The following is a 16445-nucleotide window of genomic DNA, read 5'->3' on the forward strand; positions in this document are numbered from 1 at the left end:
ACTTCACCTATACTTGGGGGGAGTGAGTAACACAGCAAAAAGAAGGAATGCAGCAATGGTTGGAGAGCAGACTAGGGAACCAGGGAGGTAATACTGCTTGAGGGAGCTGTTGTGTAGTTCATGGTTTTGTTGTTTCTTTTCTTCCTGCAACTCAGCTGCTTTTCACTACACACTTCACAGCTATTACTCTGACTATTCTTCCTTTGTGCTGCAGCAGAAAAGGCACCTAAGTAAAGATGCCTCTGCCACAAAGCTACTAGAAGCTACTGCAGATGTTTTTGTGGAATATGAATGCAGAAAATTCTCTCAAACACTCAGAGAGGTTTTCTTTCTCACCCACCCTGAGACCCTGTAACATAGAGGACTCCATTATGTTGCTTTACTAATAGAAAAATATTAATTGCTTTATGGTAGTTGAGAAAATCCTGTTTTAAATCCTATTTTGTGGCATCAAGCTTTAATTCCAGCCCCAGATTCTCTCTCAACTGTGAATTTTTACTACTGACTTAGCTTGGGCTTTGTTGCCAAGCCAAGCAATTTTCTTCATCTTCCTCCTAGAATTGCAATACATTTTCCTAGTAAAGCAAACTCTAGGTATTTTCTAGTCTTTTTTTTCTAGACTGTTCTACTGAGAATACCACATGTTGGTATTGCCTACTATTTCTTCATTCTTTGGTCCACTTTTTCTCTTGGGTAACTGGAATATAGTTTGGCTGGACACCTACCTTAGATTACTTTGTATTTCTGGTGAAAATTCCTGCCAACATAGTAGAAGTACCAAGAAGAAATTTTTATGTCTACAAACAGAAGTTCATATCCTTCCACAAGGTAGTTCCTTTCTAATGTACTGGGAGTGTGTATTCCTCCTTGTTGTTACAGTCTAGGGTAAAGTGTGTGTGCCCAGCAAACATTTACAGCCACTAAATCATCACAAACCTTCTCACTGACCATGCTGATATCACCCATAAAGGGATTTTCTTAGATGTTCCATACTTGCTTTTTCCTTAATTTTTTTGAATTTTAAACCACAACACATTCTTCAAAGTCAAACACTAGCATTTAAGAGTACTGGAATTAAGATGGTGCAGCCTTAATGATAAATCTGTAGGAGCATCTATTACTCTTGAAGGCCAATTGAACTTCACAAGAAAACACTGTAGAAAAAACTGCAGGATTTTAATTACGTCATGACCCTGTCCCTCCTTTCTTGAAACTTATGCTAGTCATGTTTCTTATTATTCCTCATAAATACCTTGTAGTTTAGAAGTATAAAAAACTTAATTAAAAATCCAGGCTATTACTCCCCACCCTTTTCTGTCTTAACTATAGACCTTGCTTGTGAATGAACCCCCCTTCATTCCCATGTAAAGGAACAGACAGGATCACATAATGAAACAGATCTTCCAGTTCAGATTTTAATAGAAATGAGAGGGAGATAGAAGGTCTGAGCTGTACTTATAGTAACAGCTTCAGTAAACTGAAGTAGTATTTGGGGCCTTTTTCCTATGCTGCTCAAACCTGAGGCACTGAATTCCCATTATCTTGTTTCTTCTTATATAGAATTAAGCAGCTCCAAAGCTTCTTTCTGTACCTGAAAGAAATAAATGTAAAGTAACAGTCCCAGGTAGTTACAGACTCTTCTAGCAAAATTTCCCTCACAAGCACCCAAATATTTCCCTGCCGTTGTGTAAATTCAGAACAGTCCTAGGATGAGTAATTTTTCTTCTGTAGTTTAGGATGTTCAATACTTGAAATACGAATAGGAATAAAACACTTAAGCCAGTGTCATTCACTTACTACATAAATGAAGTTTATTTGTGGGAATACAGGTACTAGTTCTTGATTTGCTGCAGTCCAATAGGAGCATGCAGGAAGTTGTCCCACCTCTGACCACACCCAACCAACCTAGGGATTTCAACACTCCAGACAGTGATTAAGTGAGACCATTTCTGAGGCTCTGTTTGCCTAAGGTTTCTGGTTAAAACCTAATAAAATTTTAACATGATCTCTAACATTCATATTAAAAGACCCAACAACAAATTGAACAGCAAAAAAATCTCAACACCTCTCCTCCCTGCTCAAACCACAAAAAAACCTCCAACCCAACAATAGTAGTAGCAAGCCATGCAGACAGTAAAAGCCAGATACCTCTGAGTATCTGCAGTAAAAAATGTTCAGAAAACCTACTTATGCTGAGACAAGAATTCAAATGTCTTTGCACAGGCCAGTTTCCTTCATAGTGGACTATTAAGTCTAGTTCCCAAAGAATTTTGCATTTTACATATTCACACAGAGAATGGAGAGAATGCTGCCTTTCTCAGTTCAGCAGCTCTGCACCCTTCTAAGAGATTAAGAAATAGACGTCTGTACCAGAAGGCCAAAATTAGTTGAAGCAGATCAGTGGTTTAACAACTTGGCTACTGCACAAAATTCACTCCTGACTATGCTTTAAGAACCATTCAAAAAGTAAGCAAGTTTTTGGGATCACTGGTTTCATGTGTGCCTCCAGCTACTAGTAACTGTTAGAAGAACTGACCAGTTCCTTACACACCTCAGACCACTACTCCTTTCAGCTATTAAATTCCTAAATATTGTGCAAGGCATTGGAGGAATGTAAGACTTGTATTTCCACTGAAAGATGTTACTGAAGGAACTCATTTTTGGAAGAAACAGTTTGAGGCTTATTAGCGAATCTACAGAGGGTTCTGAAACACTGTCTTGGTAGTGTTTTTTCTGAGGTGTGAAATGCAAAATCCTACCAAAGTATTTCTTACTTTGGACAGTCAGAGTGTTGTATGGACATTCAGAATGTGCATCTCAACTCAGCTTAATGCTAAATGAAATAGAGGTCAATCAATACAAAAATAAAATGGAAATGAGGCTTTGTTAGTCCTGATGCTAACAGTAATGTTTTTGAAAGGTGACTGCAATTGCTCTGGTTTATACTGAATGCATTATTGGGTATGAACAAGTCTAATGGATTACCTCTCTTGAAAGTACTTTGAATGTTTAGGTAGGAAGCAGGTGCCTACCCTCCAAACCAGAATCCTTCTGCACAGTTTCAAAGGGTAATTAAGTGACTCACGACATCTAGCACTGGAGATTTGCTGTCAAAGATACATCAACTTAATTTGTCTTACTCAGATCATCTGAATCTCTCCCTAGGGGCCTGGAAAGGACTGCAGTGTTAAGGTTTTGGTACATCTGGGGTTTTTAACTTGTGTTCACATGATTGTGAACTATTCCAAAATGTAAATCCTACCGTACCCATTTCAGGCATATGAAAGGTGATTCTGTGTTCACACAGAAACAGGCTAGGGAGGTGCCTGTGTGAACTTCAGAAACACAGCTAAGGCTGGGTCGCAGTTGGCACTACGGAACTACCATGAAGAAGGGTAACAGTTCTCTGCTATGAATAAAACAGTATTTCCAACTAAAATTTCCAGAGGTGGCTAGTAACATACTACAATATTTTGGTGTTGATGTGGTTCTGAGTTAAAGGTGCTGACCTGTATGTTGCCCTGAGTTAATGTTACAAAACATTCCACTGCCATGATGTCATAAATGTTGGATACAATCTATGTGATATGATATATATATCATATAACATATGATATCATATAATATATTATCACAGTTCTTAACTTCCTACCTGTTTGTCCTCCTCTGTCTGAGCAGGATACTCCTTTGATTCTGAGTTAAAGGTGCTGAACTGTAAGTTGCCCTGAGTTAATTTTATAAAACATTCCACTGCCATGATGTCATACATGTTGGATACAATCTGTGATTGTTATATGATATATAACATCACAGTTCTTAACTTCCTACCTGTTTGTCCTCCTCTGTCTGAGCAGGATACTCCTTTGCTTTGCTTAACCACAGAAGAGCCATCTTCTTATTGTTTAACTTCAAGTATGTTTTCCCCAAAAAGAGCAAATTTTTGCTGTAGAAATTTGGATCAGCTGCATAGAGACAGGAGAAAAGCTTTAGATGAGAATTAGTAGCATACTATACTTTACTTTGATACTTGTTTTAGAAAACATGGTTTGGCTTTGGATCAGAAGGAAGCAAATGTAAAACTTTCACTTGCTAGATTTTTTTTTCTCATAAACAATTATATTAATTAGCAGCTTGCTAGTTAATACACTAAATGACACTAGATTCCTCACAAAGAGCAAAGCAGTGAGCTTAATGCACAACAGCTTTGCTTTTCAGGTTTTGGGCTTTTCTGGACCTAGTAGGCACAACAGGCAATGCAACTAGCTTAGCATGTATAGGCAAGGGAAAATAGGGCACCTTTTCTAGCACATACAGACATCAGCTTAATTTTCGCTGCACAGAAGAGAACAAAACTATTTGCATCCATGGTGAACATTTTTTAAGGAGAGATTTAAACCTTGCTTTTATAAAGCATCATTCATTATTAAAGACTAATGTTGCCTGCTGTTTATACTTACAGCACAGGCTTTCTCTACTGCTGGATTTAAGGTTAGGTTTCAAAACATATGGAGGTATTTTGGAGGCAAATTTTGAGATGAAGTTCACTGTTCCAGTTCACAGATGCATAACCTGACACTCAGGAAGACACACTATGAGCCTTTCCTCTGATCTTCAATAATTTAACTATGTAAATTTTTTCATAGAACACTGTCTTCCCTTGGCTTCCTTTACCTTTCAGCTAGTGAATTTTGCTTATGGCTACACTCCTGGAGAAATAACACATTCATATTTTATTTTATATCATGTGTACAGTTTAACTGTCAGATTGGCATAATACCTTCTGAAATAATAAAAACTCTTCTTTTTCTGTTTTCTATTTAGAATGCAGAGGACTTTCAAACTCTAAGAAAATTTTGAAAAAATAACACATAATTCCCTTTTTTTATTTCTTCTGCCTCCCTGCACTCCTGTTGAATTCCTTAGGGAAGAGTACTTTATTCTCAGGAAGATATAAATTTCACTTTAGTATTTACTCTGTCAAAGTCTTCACCTTACACTGAAAGTGATGTATACGAGATGTGTAACATATTGACAAAATGTTGCAATGTAACAGCTCAGTGTGCTGACTGGCAGAACACATTCATCACCTGATCATATACTGTTTTGGGTTTGGTGGCTACAGTTACTAAGGTAATACTGACAGCTAGAGGTTTACTGGAAGTCATCAATCCTTAAAGATAGTTTCCAGTGAAAATGAGCCACAGGTCTTACCTTCTTCTGCCATGTGGAAGTAACGAAGAGCCTATAAAAGACAAAGTTGTATTCTTTAAAGTGGAGAATAAACTCAACACAATAATCAAAGAAAAGTCTTATGCACACATCTGAAAAAGGAGTTCCCGCCCATGATATTATTTTTATTAATTCAGCGTGCTACTGATGTCCAATTAGATTTGACACCATCTCAAAAGAACTAGTACTTACCCAACTATCCCCCTACCACTTTTTCGTTACGTGTAGTACCTCCTATTTGTTCCTATCAAACTGGATTGTTTGATAGGAACAAATAGGATTAGACTGGATTTTTTGACTAGTTTTCCAATTCAACTTGTCAAGATAAATTTTGAATTTTGTTTGTACTATCCAGCACATCTGCCGTTTTCCCAATCTATTTCTCATGTATAAATTTACTAGATTAAAAAAATCTTAATATTTAGGTCATTAATAAACATTTGAGAGAAAACTGACTTCCACACGGCACCAGTCCATAACCTCTCTTACATAAGGCTAAACATCTATGATATCCACACATTTTCAATAAGTTTCCCATCCAGCACACAAAATGTCAGTCCATCCCTACCTTTCCCTAATGGTAGTAGGGGGAGGGAAAAAGCTCTCACAGAACTTGAAAGTATGGATGTATCTATAAAACAGTTTTTGTACTGCAACTGCAGAAATCTTACCAGTACAAGTTTGCTTCTTCAGCGAGTTTAAGTGCTACACAACTGAATACTGGGACTGGCATTATTCTGGCAGCATTTGAAATCCTGGCTGACACTTTCTATTCTTCTGAGAGTGGTTTTTCAGGAAAACGTACAAGCTTGACATTCCATTAAAGAGTTTTATTTCTTTTTTGAACAGCTCTTAATTTGTTTTCTGTGTAACAGCAAGCAGCCTGCCTTCCCCCCATTTAAGAGAACAAAACAGTTATTGCTTGCTCTAAACAAACAAGGATTAAAACAGCTGCACCAAACATTTCTATTACCAATTTAATTGTCAAGCTTCTATATATGTACGGGTGTTTAAATAAGGTGCACACTGGTTCAGACACACTATTTTAAAGGATTAACATCTGGCTAGTATGTTTTAGGGTGTATGACAGCAGGAATCTTCACAGGAAAGAGGACCAAAAGTACTTTCAATTGAAAAAAACCCACGCTATATGTGGCCAGAGAATTAAAGGGTATTTGTTCATCTTAAGTAACAAAGTGAGCTGTTGCTTTTAGCATTTAATATAAGGGGACAAATTCTACCAACTAGCAAATAGGTACATGGCATAACACCACCATATAAATCATCAGCACTGGACCAGTACAGTTATCTGCAACAGAGCACAACAGTAAATGCAAGCTAAGTTACATACAGTTTATTATTTTCTCATGCAAAAACTACCAAAATAATTTACTATTCTCTGTGTGTGTGCTACAGCTGAAGAAAATTAAAGGTTTTTATGTTTTAGATACCTATCACTCTCATGTTCTCATTTTATTATTGACAATTGTAAACTCACAACTCCATGCTTATTCCATAGTCAGATGTAGCTTTGTCAGGAAAATAAGTACAAAATGTATCATCAGCTTTGGGGGGGGGGAATAACAATCTATGAAATATTTTCATACTGTACCTCTTGGAAAGTGGAAGTTGGCGGTGTGGCAAACAGTGTTGCAGCTATTTTTCTTTGGTACCATGGCATCTCAGCAAAAGAGTAACACCTGAAGGAAAAAGAAACTTTTACATCTACCCTTCACGTTTCACTTGTTTTCAAGCAGTCTCACAATTGTTGTTGGACATAAAAACTGGATGTTGTAATTGTTGATTCCAAGAGTCAAAACTGCAGACACACTGCAAGTTCTATAAGCATGTTCTTACACCTGCAAACAAAAATAGCAAGATGTCTGAAGCTGCTACTAAAGAAGTTTTGGTGTGTGCTTTACTGGGAACTAACTACGTTAGCTAAAACTGGGACAATTACTAAGCATGAGACAGATTTTGAGCTTGAATGATTTTAATGATTTATGTGTATTTTGTTCAAATATATTTGCAAAAGCAACACAACTGAATAATATCATTGCCTTACCTCAACACTACCTTGCTTTTCTCAATTATTAATATAAAGTAGATCTGCAGTACTGTCCTGAGACTCTGATCTATAAGAATGAAAATAAATTCAAGAATCAAACCACTGTGCTCTAGGCTAAGCCATGCTATGCTGGTTTTCTATCTACTAAATAACACAGGTAATCAATCAGTCACGTATCTTATCTTATTGGTGCTGAAAAGATTGAAATTTTTTATTGAAGCATTTCAAGTGCAGAGAACATTCTGGGTGCAAACATTAAACAACGATTTTCAATTTAGCAGCCTCCCACAATGAGATTACAATTGTTATTCACAGTGTAAAATAGAGAATTCTAGAGGAGGTGAAAAACTAGTAACTCTAAATGTTTGGAGGAGAGGCAGGCAAGACATGGAATACACTGCTGGAGTTGAAATTCCGTCATTAGATTCGTTAGATGCACCTTATGAGATAAAGATTTAGTCCAGAACAGATTAGAAAAAGAAAAGAGAAAAATACTCAAGAACTGGCTGAGTTCTGAGTTCTACTAAATGCCAGATCAAGATGGCTCTGGAATTCAGTAATGAGTACATTTAAGTATATAACATGGGAATATTTTAGAGCCAAAAGCAGTATTAATCTAACATTTCTGATAATATTTTCCAATTTTCCTTGGGAAGAATGTCTGAAGTATTTTCCAGAAGAAGTCTCCTATCTCAAAGATGACTTTGAGGCTTATTTAGTTGGTAGCATATACCTCTGCTTAAAAATCTGGACTACTGCAATTGTTAGATCATGTGGGAATGAATGGTGGATGCCAAAGTTTCTGAACTAGTAAAAAACTCTGGAGCATTTATCATTATCATTTTCTCTGAAACTCATGATGCAAAAAAAACCCATAGAAAAATTCACTGTGGGTTTTAGTATTTTTTAAAGCTGATAATACATTGCCTTTCTTTATTTCCAGTCTCTCAATCTTACAACAGAGATCTCCGGTAAAACAACGTAACACCTTTAACCTTTTCAGACAAATAACCTAAAATGCTGTCTGGAGTCTCTCCCTAGCACATAAATGATAATGCTTTCCATCTCACCACTTGCATAGAATACCCTGGTTAGTATGGAAAGTTCTATTTCCAGTCCATTTGCCTGCTATGTAACAGTAATTCTTAGTATCATTTTCATTGAGCAGTAAATTCAATTTCAATGGTTTCTAGTTAATACATATGCATTTATAAGCTCCCTTTATTTAATGTAACTTTAAAAATACTGTACCCTGACAGATAGTAACAAAAATATTTTCAGAATACATCTCATTTTTGATAGTTTTTCAGGGACTGTGTTAAGTTGCAGCCATCACTGAAATTCATTGTAAAGTCAGTGCTGAGTTTTGACTCCATTCACACTCCGGAAAAACATGAGCTACTGCTTGTGATCACTGATGCCCACTATGCATTCCATGAAGCAAACTTAACATCTGCAAAAGGAGTTTTTAACAGTTCCATACAACTAAATTAAATGAACAATTATTTTTCATCTTTTATAACTGCATAAGAATTAATAGCTAGACTTTTTCAAGGCATGACATCCTATACCTGTTCAACATGTTTCTGTGCTTGCATCAATTACAAGTACACTCTAAATAATTCCAAGCAGTTCTGTAATTAATGCAAGATATTTTATACTCTTGCATTTTTCTGTGCCATGTGCTAACTTTAGTTTGAAAATACATCTTACCAAATCCCTATAAGATGAATTGTTGTAGCATCTTTCGGATTCAGTTCAATGGCTCTCTGGTGCGGGAAGAAAAAAACCACAATATGTAAAGAAGTTATTCTGACACATGGATTAAAATATATTTAAAAATAGACTTGTTATCATACTGTTAATTAAACCAGACGGTGGTGTGTAGAATTTCAAGGCAACACACTACTTGTTCAGTGCACAACTTAATCAGCTCACTTCCAAAAGTCTGATGACACTGACAGATGTCTAAGCACGTCTCTTTAGTAGGTTATTAAATGTTGCATTTGAGACTTGGCATGTTCAGTTTTTGATATAATCTCTGGTGATATAAAATTAGGAGTTCTTCATCTTCTCCAGTATTTGTCCTTTACTGTTATATAATCCACAGTTAAAAGGACAGCCACACTGCCATTTCTCAATATCACAGTTACAACTCGATCTAGTCCTAAGAGTGTCTAAAGCACTTTAGCTATTTCAAGACTCCCTTCTGAAGTGACTTTGTTTACTGCAGGAGAGAATGTACTCTGTGTTTCTGGGGCATTTCTGGAGCATATGTCACAGTAACCCAAAAAACAAACCCAGTGCTACTAGGAAGTCTGAACAGAAGTACACTTTCAATATTTCACCAAAAGTTAGTTACCAGCTGTCACACAATCTACATACTGGACACAATAATCTTGTCATATGCAGAAAGCGTATTACCTGGAAATGCTCTTTGATGATAATAGCATTTCCAATTTTAGTCTTGATTCCTTCATAGTCCCCAACATCACTGAGGCAAATTCCATACCACTGTAATTCAAATAACAAAAAAACCATTTAATACAGCACTATATTAACAGTACATTTTAAAAAACTTGCAACCAGAAGAGCCGCCACCACCGCAAGCAACCACAAGTAGTGTGGCAGTTCGTGTTTATTTCATTAAGTTATTGTTAAATGGTTCATTCAGTTGTCCCCCCATGTTTTCCCCAAGTTGGTTTTTCCCTAAGTTGTACCCTCCCTTAAAGCTGTCCCTCAAGCTATTCCCCTCCCTTTGTTCTAGTCCCTTCCCTGCCTGTCAAGACAACCGTGCCCCTTTTTCCTAAATGTTCCCTGCCACTCACCCCGAGCCAATCTCTGATTGAAACACCCACTTAGAAATCCCCTAATCCCCATTGGCCCATTGACCTTTCCCCCTTTCCTCCCTGTATCCTGATTGGTCCCAATGTTTATGGAATCCCCTCACTCCTCCCCCAAGGATTTCCTATTGGTTATCTGATTATATCCACCCCCCTGACTTGTATCTGAACATAAACGCCTTGCATAGGTGGGTGAGGCGCTCTTTTTGTCCCACTCCCTCCACTTGGAATAAACGCTCCCTCCACCTGGAATAAACTTTCCCCGTGGAACCTCAAGACAAAGAGCCTCCTCCTTCTTCTGGTCCCTGCCATGAACTGTAGAGCTTGCAGCTCTTTAAGTTCAGCTGTGGGCAAACCCCAGTCCCCAGCTGTCACCCACTCCTGTCGTGGCTACTGGAGCGTACAGAGCTAGCCTGGGTTCTGGTAGGTTTTGGCAAAGCAGTAAGTAATTGTTGTGAACAGCTCGATCAACATCAAAGCAAGCTGCTACTCTACATGTGTAACGGGAATCAAGATCCAAGATACCAAGGCAAGTGACTACATTTTGCTACCTCTTTGCCTGTGAGAAAAGCAGCACACAAAAAAAGAAAAAAAAAAAAAAAAAAGGGGGGCAGAAGGCAGCCAGGGTCTGAAATATTTCCAGTGAAACTCTACAGAGCCCAGAAAAGGCATGCTGAATGTGGGACATACAACATTTTTAAGGCGACACTGGGGCAGGAGGGGCTGATCACATCAGCTGTTATCACCCTGATCAGTCACTTCTTTCCATGGTCCTGCACACACTGAATGTTTCTGCTTCCCTAGCGGGAGTTTACCGGGAAAAGTCTGAACTCAGATCTTCCAAAAACTTCAGGAAGAATTAGAAGTCTCATTCCTTCTCAACTGAAAAGTTAAATTATGCTGAAGGTTCTTAAAACAGCACAATGACATTTGTTCTGTTTTCTGTAAGCAGAAATCAACAAACAAGATTTCAGTTATTTTGCATGGCTCACCTTGTGTGCTGCAAAATTTGATTCATTTTTTTCAAGTGCCTTTTTTGCGTACTCCAGGGAGTCATATGTCAGTTGTTTCTTCTCCTCTGCAGAAGTACTGCCGAGCTGAGCCAGATCCCGTGATGACCGTGCCAGCCGCCATAACAACTCTGCATCATCGCTGGTTAGGAACAGAAACACTGATGTTTTAAAGCAATCAGGGAAACACAGCAAAAAAGGAGTCTTCTAAAGTATATCTGAAGTGGGTGATAGGACAACAGTGAATCATCTATCATGCTAGGCTATGTAAAACTCCAAGGTAACAAACGGCAAATGAAAGCTCACTATTATAGATTGTTTGATAATACCTTTGTTCTGCCATTCTGGTCTGCAAAGCAAACACATCTGCAGGAAAGGTTTGTGTTTTTGTAAAAAAAAGATATTTAAGAAACCCCAATGGTACCACTCAAAACAGCAGAAGGAAAAGGAGAGGTATTCTCTTCTTCGTTAGACGGTATTTTTTCCATCACTGCTGATTTGCATTAATGTTTACTTGGAATGCTTAAACTATTATGCATTTTTTTTTCCTCTAATTGTACTTAAATTATTAAATTCTTCCTAGAAAACAGTGAAAAAACCACAGATTAGCCATACCACCAGCACATAAACCTGTACATTTATGTATGTATTGATATTATTTTACCAAATGGTATAGTGTAGGTTACAGTTCAAATTTAAGGATCTTAAGTTTCATTTTGTTAATATACTGCTTTGGAACACTGCTTACACTTCATTATACTTTAGATAACTACCACTGGCTTACTAATTTAATAGAGGCTTTATAGTCTTTCAGAAAGTTGTACTGTATTTTAAGGGATTCTGAGAGTAATGAAACAAACAACCATGACTGAAAAACGAGGGTTAACCCTCACCTACAACTATCAGTTCTTTCTTTATTCATTTTTCCATTAGGATGAAAAATATCATGAGTCCTTATTTCCTACTTACATAAGGGTGAAAAATAGGTTCTCCAGCATTCCACAATGAGAATATCAATTGAAAAACTGATACAGAAGAGCACAGAAAAGAAGCCACAATAATGTTCCAAATACCTGTTTTTATGCTGAACCAGCAACCGATACAGCTTTTCGGTTTCTCCACTCCCATACAGGTAGTCTGCTTGTTCTATCACATCTTCCACTTATGAAGGAATTAAAATTGTGGAAACAGAAGAACAAATGATAGTTAATTAAGACATTATCACCAAAACATTCTAGAGCAAGACAACCTAGCTGAAAATGATGTAGCTCATTTTTAAGCCATCATTTCAAACAAGCACAGCAAGATGGAGTAAGCAACATGTACAATGCACAATGAAGATGACACACTGGTGCCTCTCTAGTGAGACTACAACAGCTTTCAGCATGACAGCTGACAGCTTTCAGCATGACATTTGGCTGATGGACAAATTTAACATCCCAAGGTGTCTTTCTCAGTGCATCACACTACTAGAAATAAGTTAAAAAATAACTTGTGAAAATGGCAGAAAAGAAAAAAAATATGAGAAATGGAAGAAGAGTGCAAATGCAGTATAGAGTTGAGAGTAACAAAGCCCCTTCATTAGTATATGTAAAGAATTTAAATCTTACAATAACAATGAAAAAACTTAAAAAAATATGGTTCATTCTCAATATGGTTCCACAGTTTAGCCAGAACATTACTGCAGTTTGAGTGGCTCCCATTATTTACTCACAAGCCAAAACAAAATATTGCTTAAGGGGTTTCTGGCTGAAGTCCTTAGGATTTTCCCAAACAGAACCCCAAGACAGACAATCTACTGAAACTCCTGTGTGTTCAAGATACTAAAAGCAAAAATAATTTTAAAAATCAGAATTGGCTTTCTAGAATATCAGTTTATGAATTAACTACCATTATTCTTATGCTTTATTTTTCTAGAAAATACTCTTAAACCCAACAGTTGGTGGGGGAATATAATTTCCACAACTGGATTAATATAATTATAAATAATATAAAAATAAATATAGTACTTGGAACAGCATACAGGAAACAGAATTATCAAACACCACACTATAGAGGATTATAGCATGAAAAAGTATAGAATTAGAAGGAAAAATACCCAAAGGGAAACAGAAGGGTAGTTTTGTTGATGTATGTAACTGTACAGCAGAACAAACTTCAAGTTTATTCTTCTGCCAACATCAAGGCATTAAACAGATATCTTGGAAATCAAAAGCCTTGTCTAATTTTTTCCAGATCTTTTACCTATGCTTATGGTCTCTTTGGTATTACTCTTGGATCCATGACCAAATTTAGAAGTCAAAACATAAGCTCTAACCCCTTTCATAATGGTTAATCATGTTTTCCTTTTTCAAATTACCTACTAAACATGGCAGCCATATTTAAAGTCAGCACAGTTTTCTTGACAGAAAAAGCAAAACATTGAAGGCTGCTGAACACAAAAGCTTCCTCTTCAGTTTCAAAGATCCTAGAATACAAATCAATGCATTCTGGATAATTTTTAACCTTGCTGTCTCTAAATGTCTTCTTTCAACCTTTTCAAAGATAGGATAATGGTTTATGTGGACTTCGGATTTTAGTGTCCAAAATGAGTTTCATGGTGCATTTTCATTATGATCTTCACTAAACAGGCAGGTTTGCTTGCTGACCTGAACACTACTAACATATCTAATGACTAAATGCTCAGAACTTAAAACTTCTGAATGCATTTCCCACAAGGTGTTTAATGCAAATTATTATACTTTTATTGCTTTAGAATATTTTTCAGGTATTTCTATTTTACCCTTATTTTCACCATATTTATTACATATCTTGTATAGAAAGCCCAATAGCATTGTGTTTCTTGGCAATGTAAATGTCAGATTCACGTGGGAGCACTGAATAGACCAACTAAGCAGTGTTATTTATGTTCCTCATGAGAAATAATGAATTCTTTATTCCTCATTATTATTTATTAATTGTGTAGCTGTTGAGTAGCTATTTCAAATCTACTCACTGATACTCCTTCTGCACATGAAACAGTTCCTTGTCCATTCAAAAATTTATTATCTGAATTTTTATTTATATCTGCATAAACATCTAAGATCTTCCTCTTTTTAAGACACAGGGAAACAGGTTACCTGAACTGCCTAGTACCTCAACTATGCAGTGAGCATGCATTCAGTTTAGGCTCGTTCTCCTTTCAGACAGGCTTACTCTGAAATTCCTCATTTAGACAGACAAATTTTAAGTCTGCAACAATATCCCCTTTTAAGATATTGTAACTGTCCTTCCCAGGTGAGTCTATTTTTACTCAAAATATACAAAAAACCATTTTACCACTTGTTAAATTGTTTTCTAGTACGTAAAGCAAGACTTTGCTTCCTGCTTTTTAGTGTTAGAGAGATAGAAGACATTTCTCAATTTTATATGAAGAGCCATCTTGGTGTTGCTCAACTAGATCAAACAGAAATCACAGAGTGTTCACACTGAAAGCCTCAACTAGCTAAAATTTCTAGAAATAGATTATGTTTTGGTCTGCATTCCTAACAGACCTATATCTTTTCAATAAGAGATAATTAAAGTAAGAGTAAATAAGAGTAATTAAAGATTGAGCAACAAATTAGTTATTATCCACCTTGTGCAAGTGTTCCATCCCTGACAGGATGAGCTACTAATCTGTTTTCAGTTATACCTGAAATAATCACTTGTTGAAGTGCCACCACATAACCTATAACCAATTAATAAGCATCCTGTCATGAAATAACACTGCATGCAGTCCTAATGGAAAAAAATCACAAGCATTACACCATTTTCCTCTATAATTCTGGTAAAAAAAAATTAAGTATCACATCAGGATAACCAAAATACTTCAAAATTTGAAAATATTACCTTTGAAGCTTGCATGAACCTCAGCAAAGCCAGAAATCAGCTTATGAGCTTCATAAACCAAAAAGGACCCTGTTGAAAGCACAACTCCTCTCTGAAGGCTTTTTTTAAGCACCTGTGTAGGATCATAAGATAGGTATTAATGAACATTATCACTCCGAGTTTAACAAGGTTTTTCTTGTCTGTATCACCGGTTATATTTCAGATTTTGAGGAAAAAAATTACTTAAAAATGTTAAAAAATCCTCATAAATCAAAATACTACTTCAAAAAGCGAAGATTTGAAGTACATTCAACAGAAGCACACGATTACTCCTGAAAACACGAACAGAGCACTAGACTGGACATAAACCTTAAGTACGAAGCAAACACAAGGTTTGAAGCAGAAATCAAATGCGTACTGTTCAAACGAGCCCAGGGCTCGGTTTTCACATAAACAAACAAACCAACCAGTCCCTCGCTACGCCCCGCGGTTCTCCGCCTCCAGCCGCCTCCCTCACGCCGGCCGAACGGCTCCGCGGGGGCGAGCGGCGGCCGCACCCGTGGGAATCGGAGTCAATGAGCTTGGAAGAGGCCTCTGAGATCACCGAGTCCCACCTGTGCCCGAACCCCACCGCGTCAAACACAGCACGGCACGAAGCGCCACGTCCAGTCTTCCCTTAAACACCTCTAGGCTCGGGGACTCCCCAGCCCCCCCGGGCAGCGCATTCCAAGCAGTCCCTAGAAGCGCCCACTCTCCCCGCAGCGAGCGGCACCCGGCTACCTGAGTCCCCGGCCGCCCCCGGCCGCAGGGGCCGCCCGTCGCCTCTCGCCGGAGCGCTGTCCCCAGGCCGGCGGGGCAGCGGCGGAAGGGCCGCGCCAGCCCGGCCGCCGCGGGTCGGGGTCCGGAGGCCGCGCTGCAGGTGAGGGTGGGGCCCGGCCGCGCCGCCGGGGCCGCCGCGTCCCGCGGGGATTGAGCCCGTGGGTGCTCTGCCTCGTGCAGCGGGACCCGTGCGGGGCTGGGGCGGCAGGGCAGGGCTCCGGGCGGCTGCTGTCCCACCGCTTCCCCGTGTAAACGCCCCCGCAGCTGCGGCCCCGCTGCTGCGGGGGGACGCGGAGCGCGCTGCCAGCTGCGGGGATCGAGGGATCGCTGCCCCATCCGCCGTCCCGCAGGTAGTGGAACTCGGCGAAGTTAAAGCTGGAGGCCTGAAGGTTTGAGCCGTAGTGCCGATCTCTGTGGCGGTGTAAATGCCGCTCTGAAAAGCGCCCTTACCCCTGGGAGAGGAGGCTTTCGAGGGTCAGCATCGTTCCTGAAAACCGCATGCTGTTCTTTCTGAGCTGCTGGTTGAGTGGGTGGTTGTTTTCTTTCTTCACTGTAGTTGCATAATATATACAAGACAAATCTTAGATAATATTCATGTTGTCATAACTTACTCTTCCACTAGGGAAA

The 16445-nt window shown here is 38.4% G+C and overlaps 2 protein-coding genes across 4 annotated transcripts in view; one reads left to right on the plus strand and one right to left on the minus strand.

The window, feature by feature from the left end:
* Positions 1 to 1390: 1390 nt before the first annotated feature.
* Positions 1391 to 16154, minus strand: RMDN1 (regulator of microtubule dynamics 1). The gene is made up of 10 exons (XM_039695638.1): positions 15780 to 16154; positions 15021 to 15132; positions 12224 to 12311; positions 11133 to 11292; positions 9722 to 9811; positions 9011 to 9066; positions 6842 to 6929; positions 5212 to 5242; positions 3829 to 3962; positions 1391 to 1591 (listed from the first exon to the last, which is right to left on the minus strand). The coding sequence occupies exons 1-10, from the start codon at positions 16152 to 16154 to the stop codon at positions 1553 to 1555; spliced, it is 1173 nt and encodes a 390-aa protein (XP_039551572.1). The 3' UTR covers positions 1391 to 1552.
* CPNE3 (copine 3) overlaps positions 15868 to 16445 on the plus strand; it is a 29831-nt gene continuing 29253 nt past the window's right edge. Inside the window, exons 1-2 of one of the 3 annotated variants that reach the window (XM_039695614.1) lie at positions 15895 to 15918; positions 16169 to 16292. The gene's annotated coding sequence lies outside the window, so the exon portion shown is untranslated. The other 2 variants (XM_039695613.1, XM_039695615.1) reach the window with 2 other exon arrangements.

Source organism: Passer montanus, unplaced genomic scaffold (genome assembly GCF_014805655.1).
Source record: "Passer montanus isolate IOZ18808 unplaced genomic scaffold, ASM1480565v1 scaffold90, whole genome shotgun sequence".
Lineage (NCBI taxonomy): Eukaryota > Metazoa > Chordata > Aves > Passeriformes > Passeridae > Passer > Passer montanus.

Coding starts and splice junctions, on each gene's coding strand:
- RMDN1 (XM_039695638.1), bottom strand. CDS start 16,154: ATGGGGCAGCGATCCCTCGATCCCCGCAGCTGGCAGCGCGCTCCGCGT. Junction 9,067..9,721: donor TCATCAAAGAGCATTTCCAG/GTAATACGCTTT, acceptor TTCCCGCACCAG/AGAGCCATTGAACTGAATCC. Junction 6,930..9,010: donor ATTCATCTTATAGGGATTTG/GTAAGATGTATT, acceptor TTTTTCCTTCAG/GTGTTACTCTTTTGCTGAGA.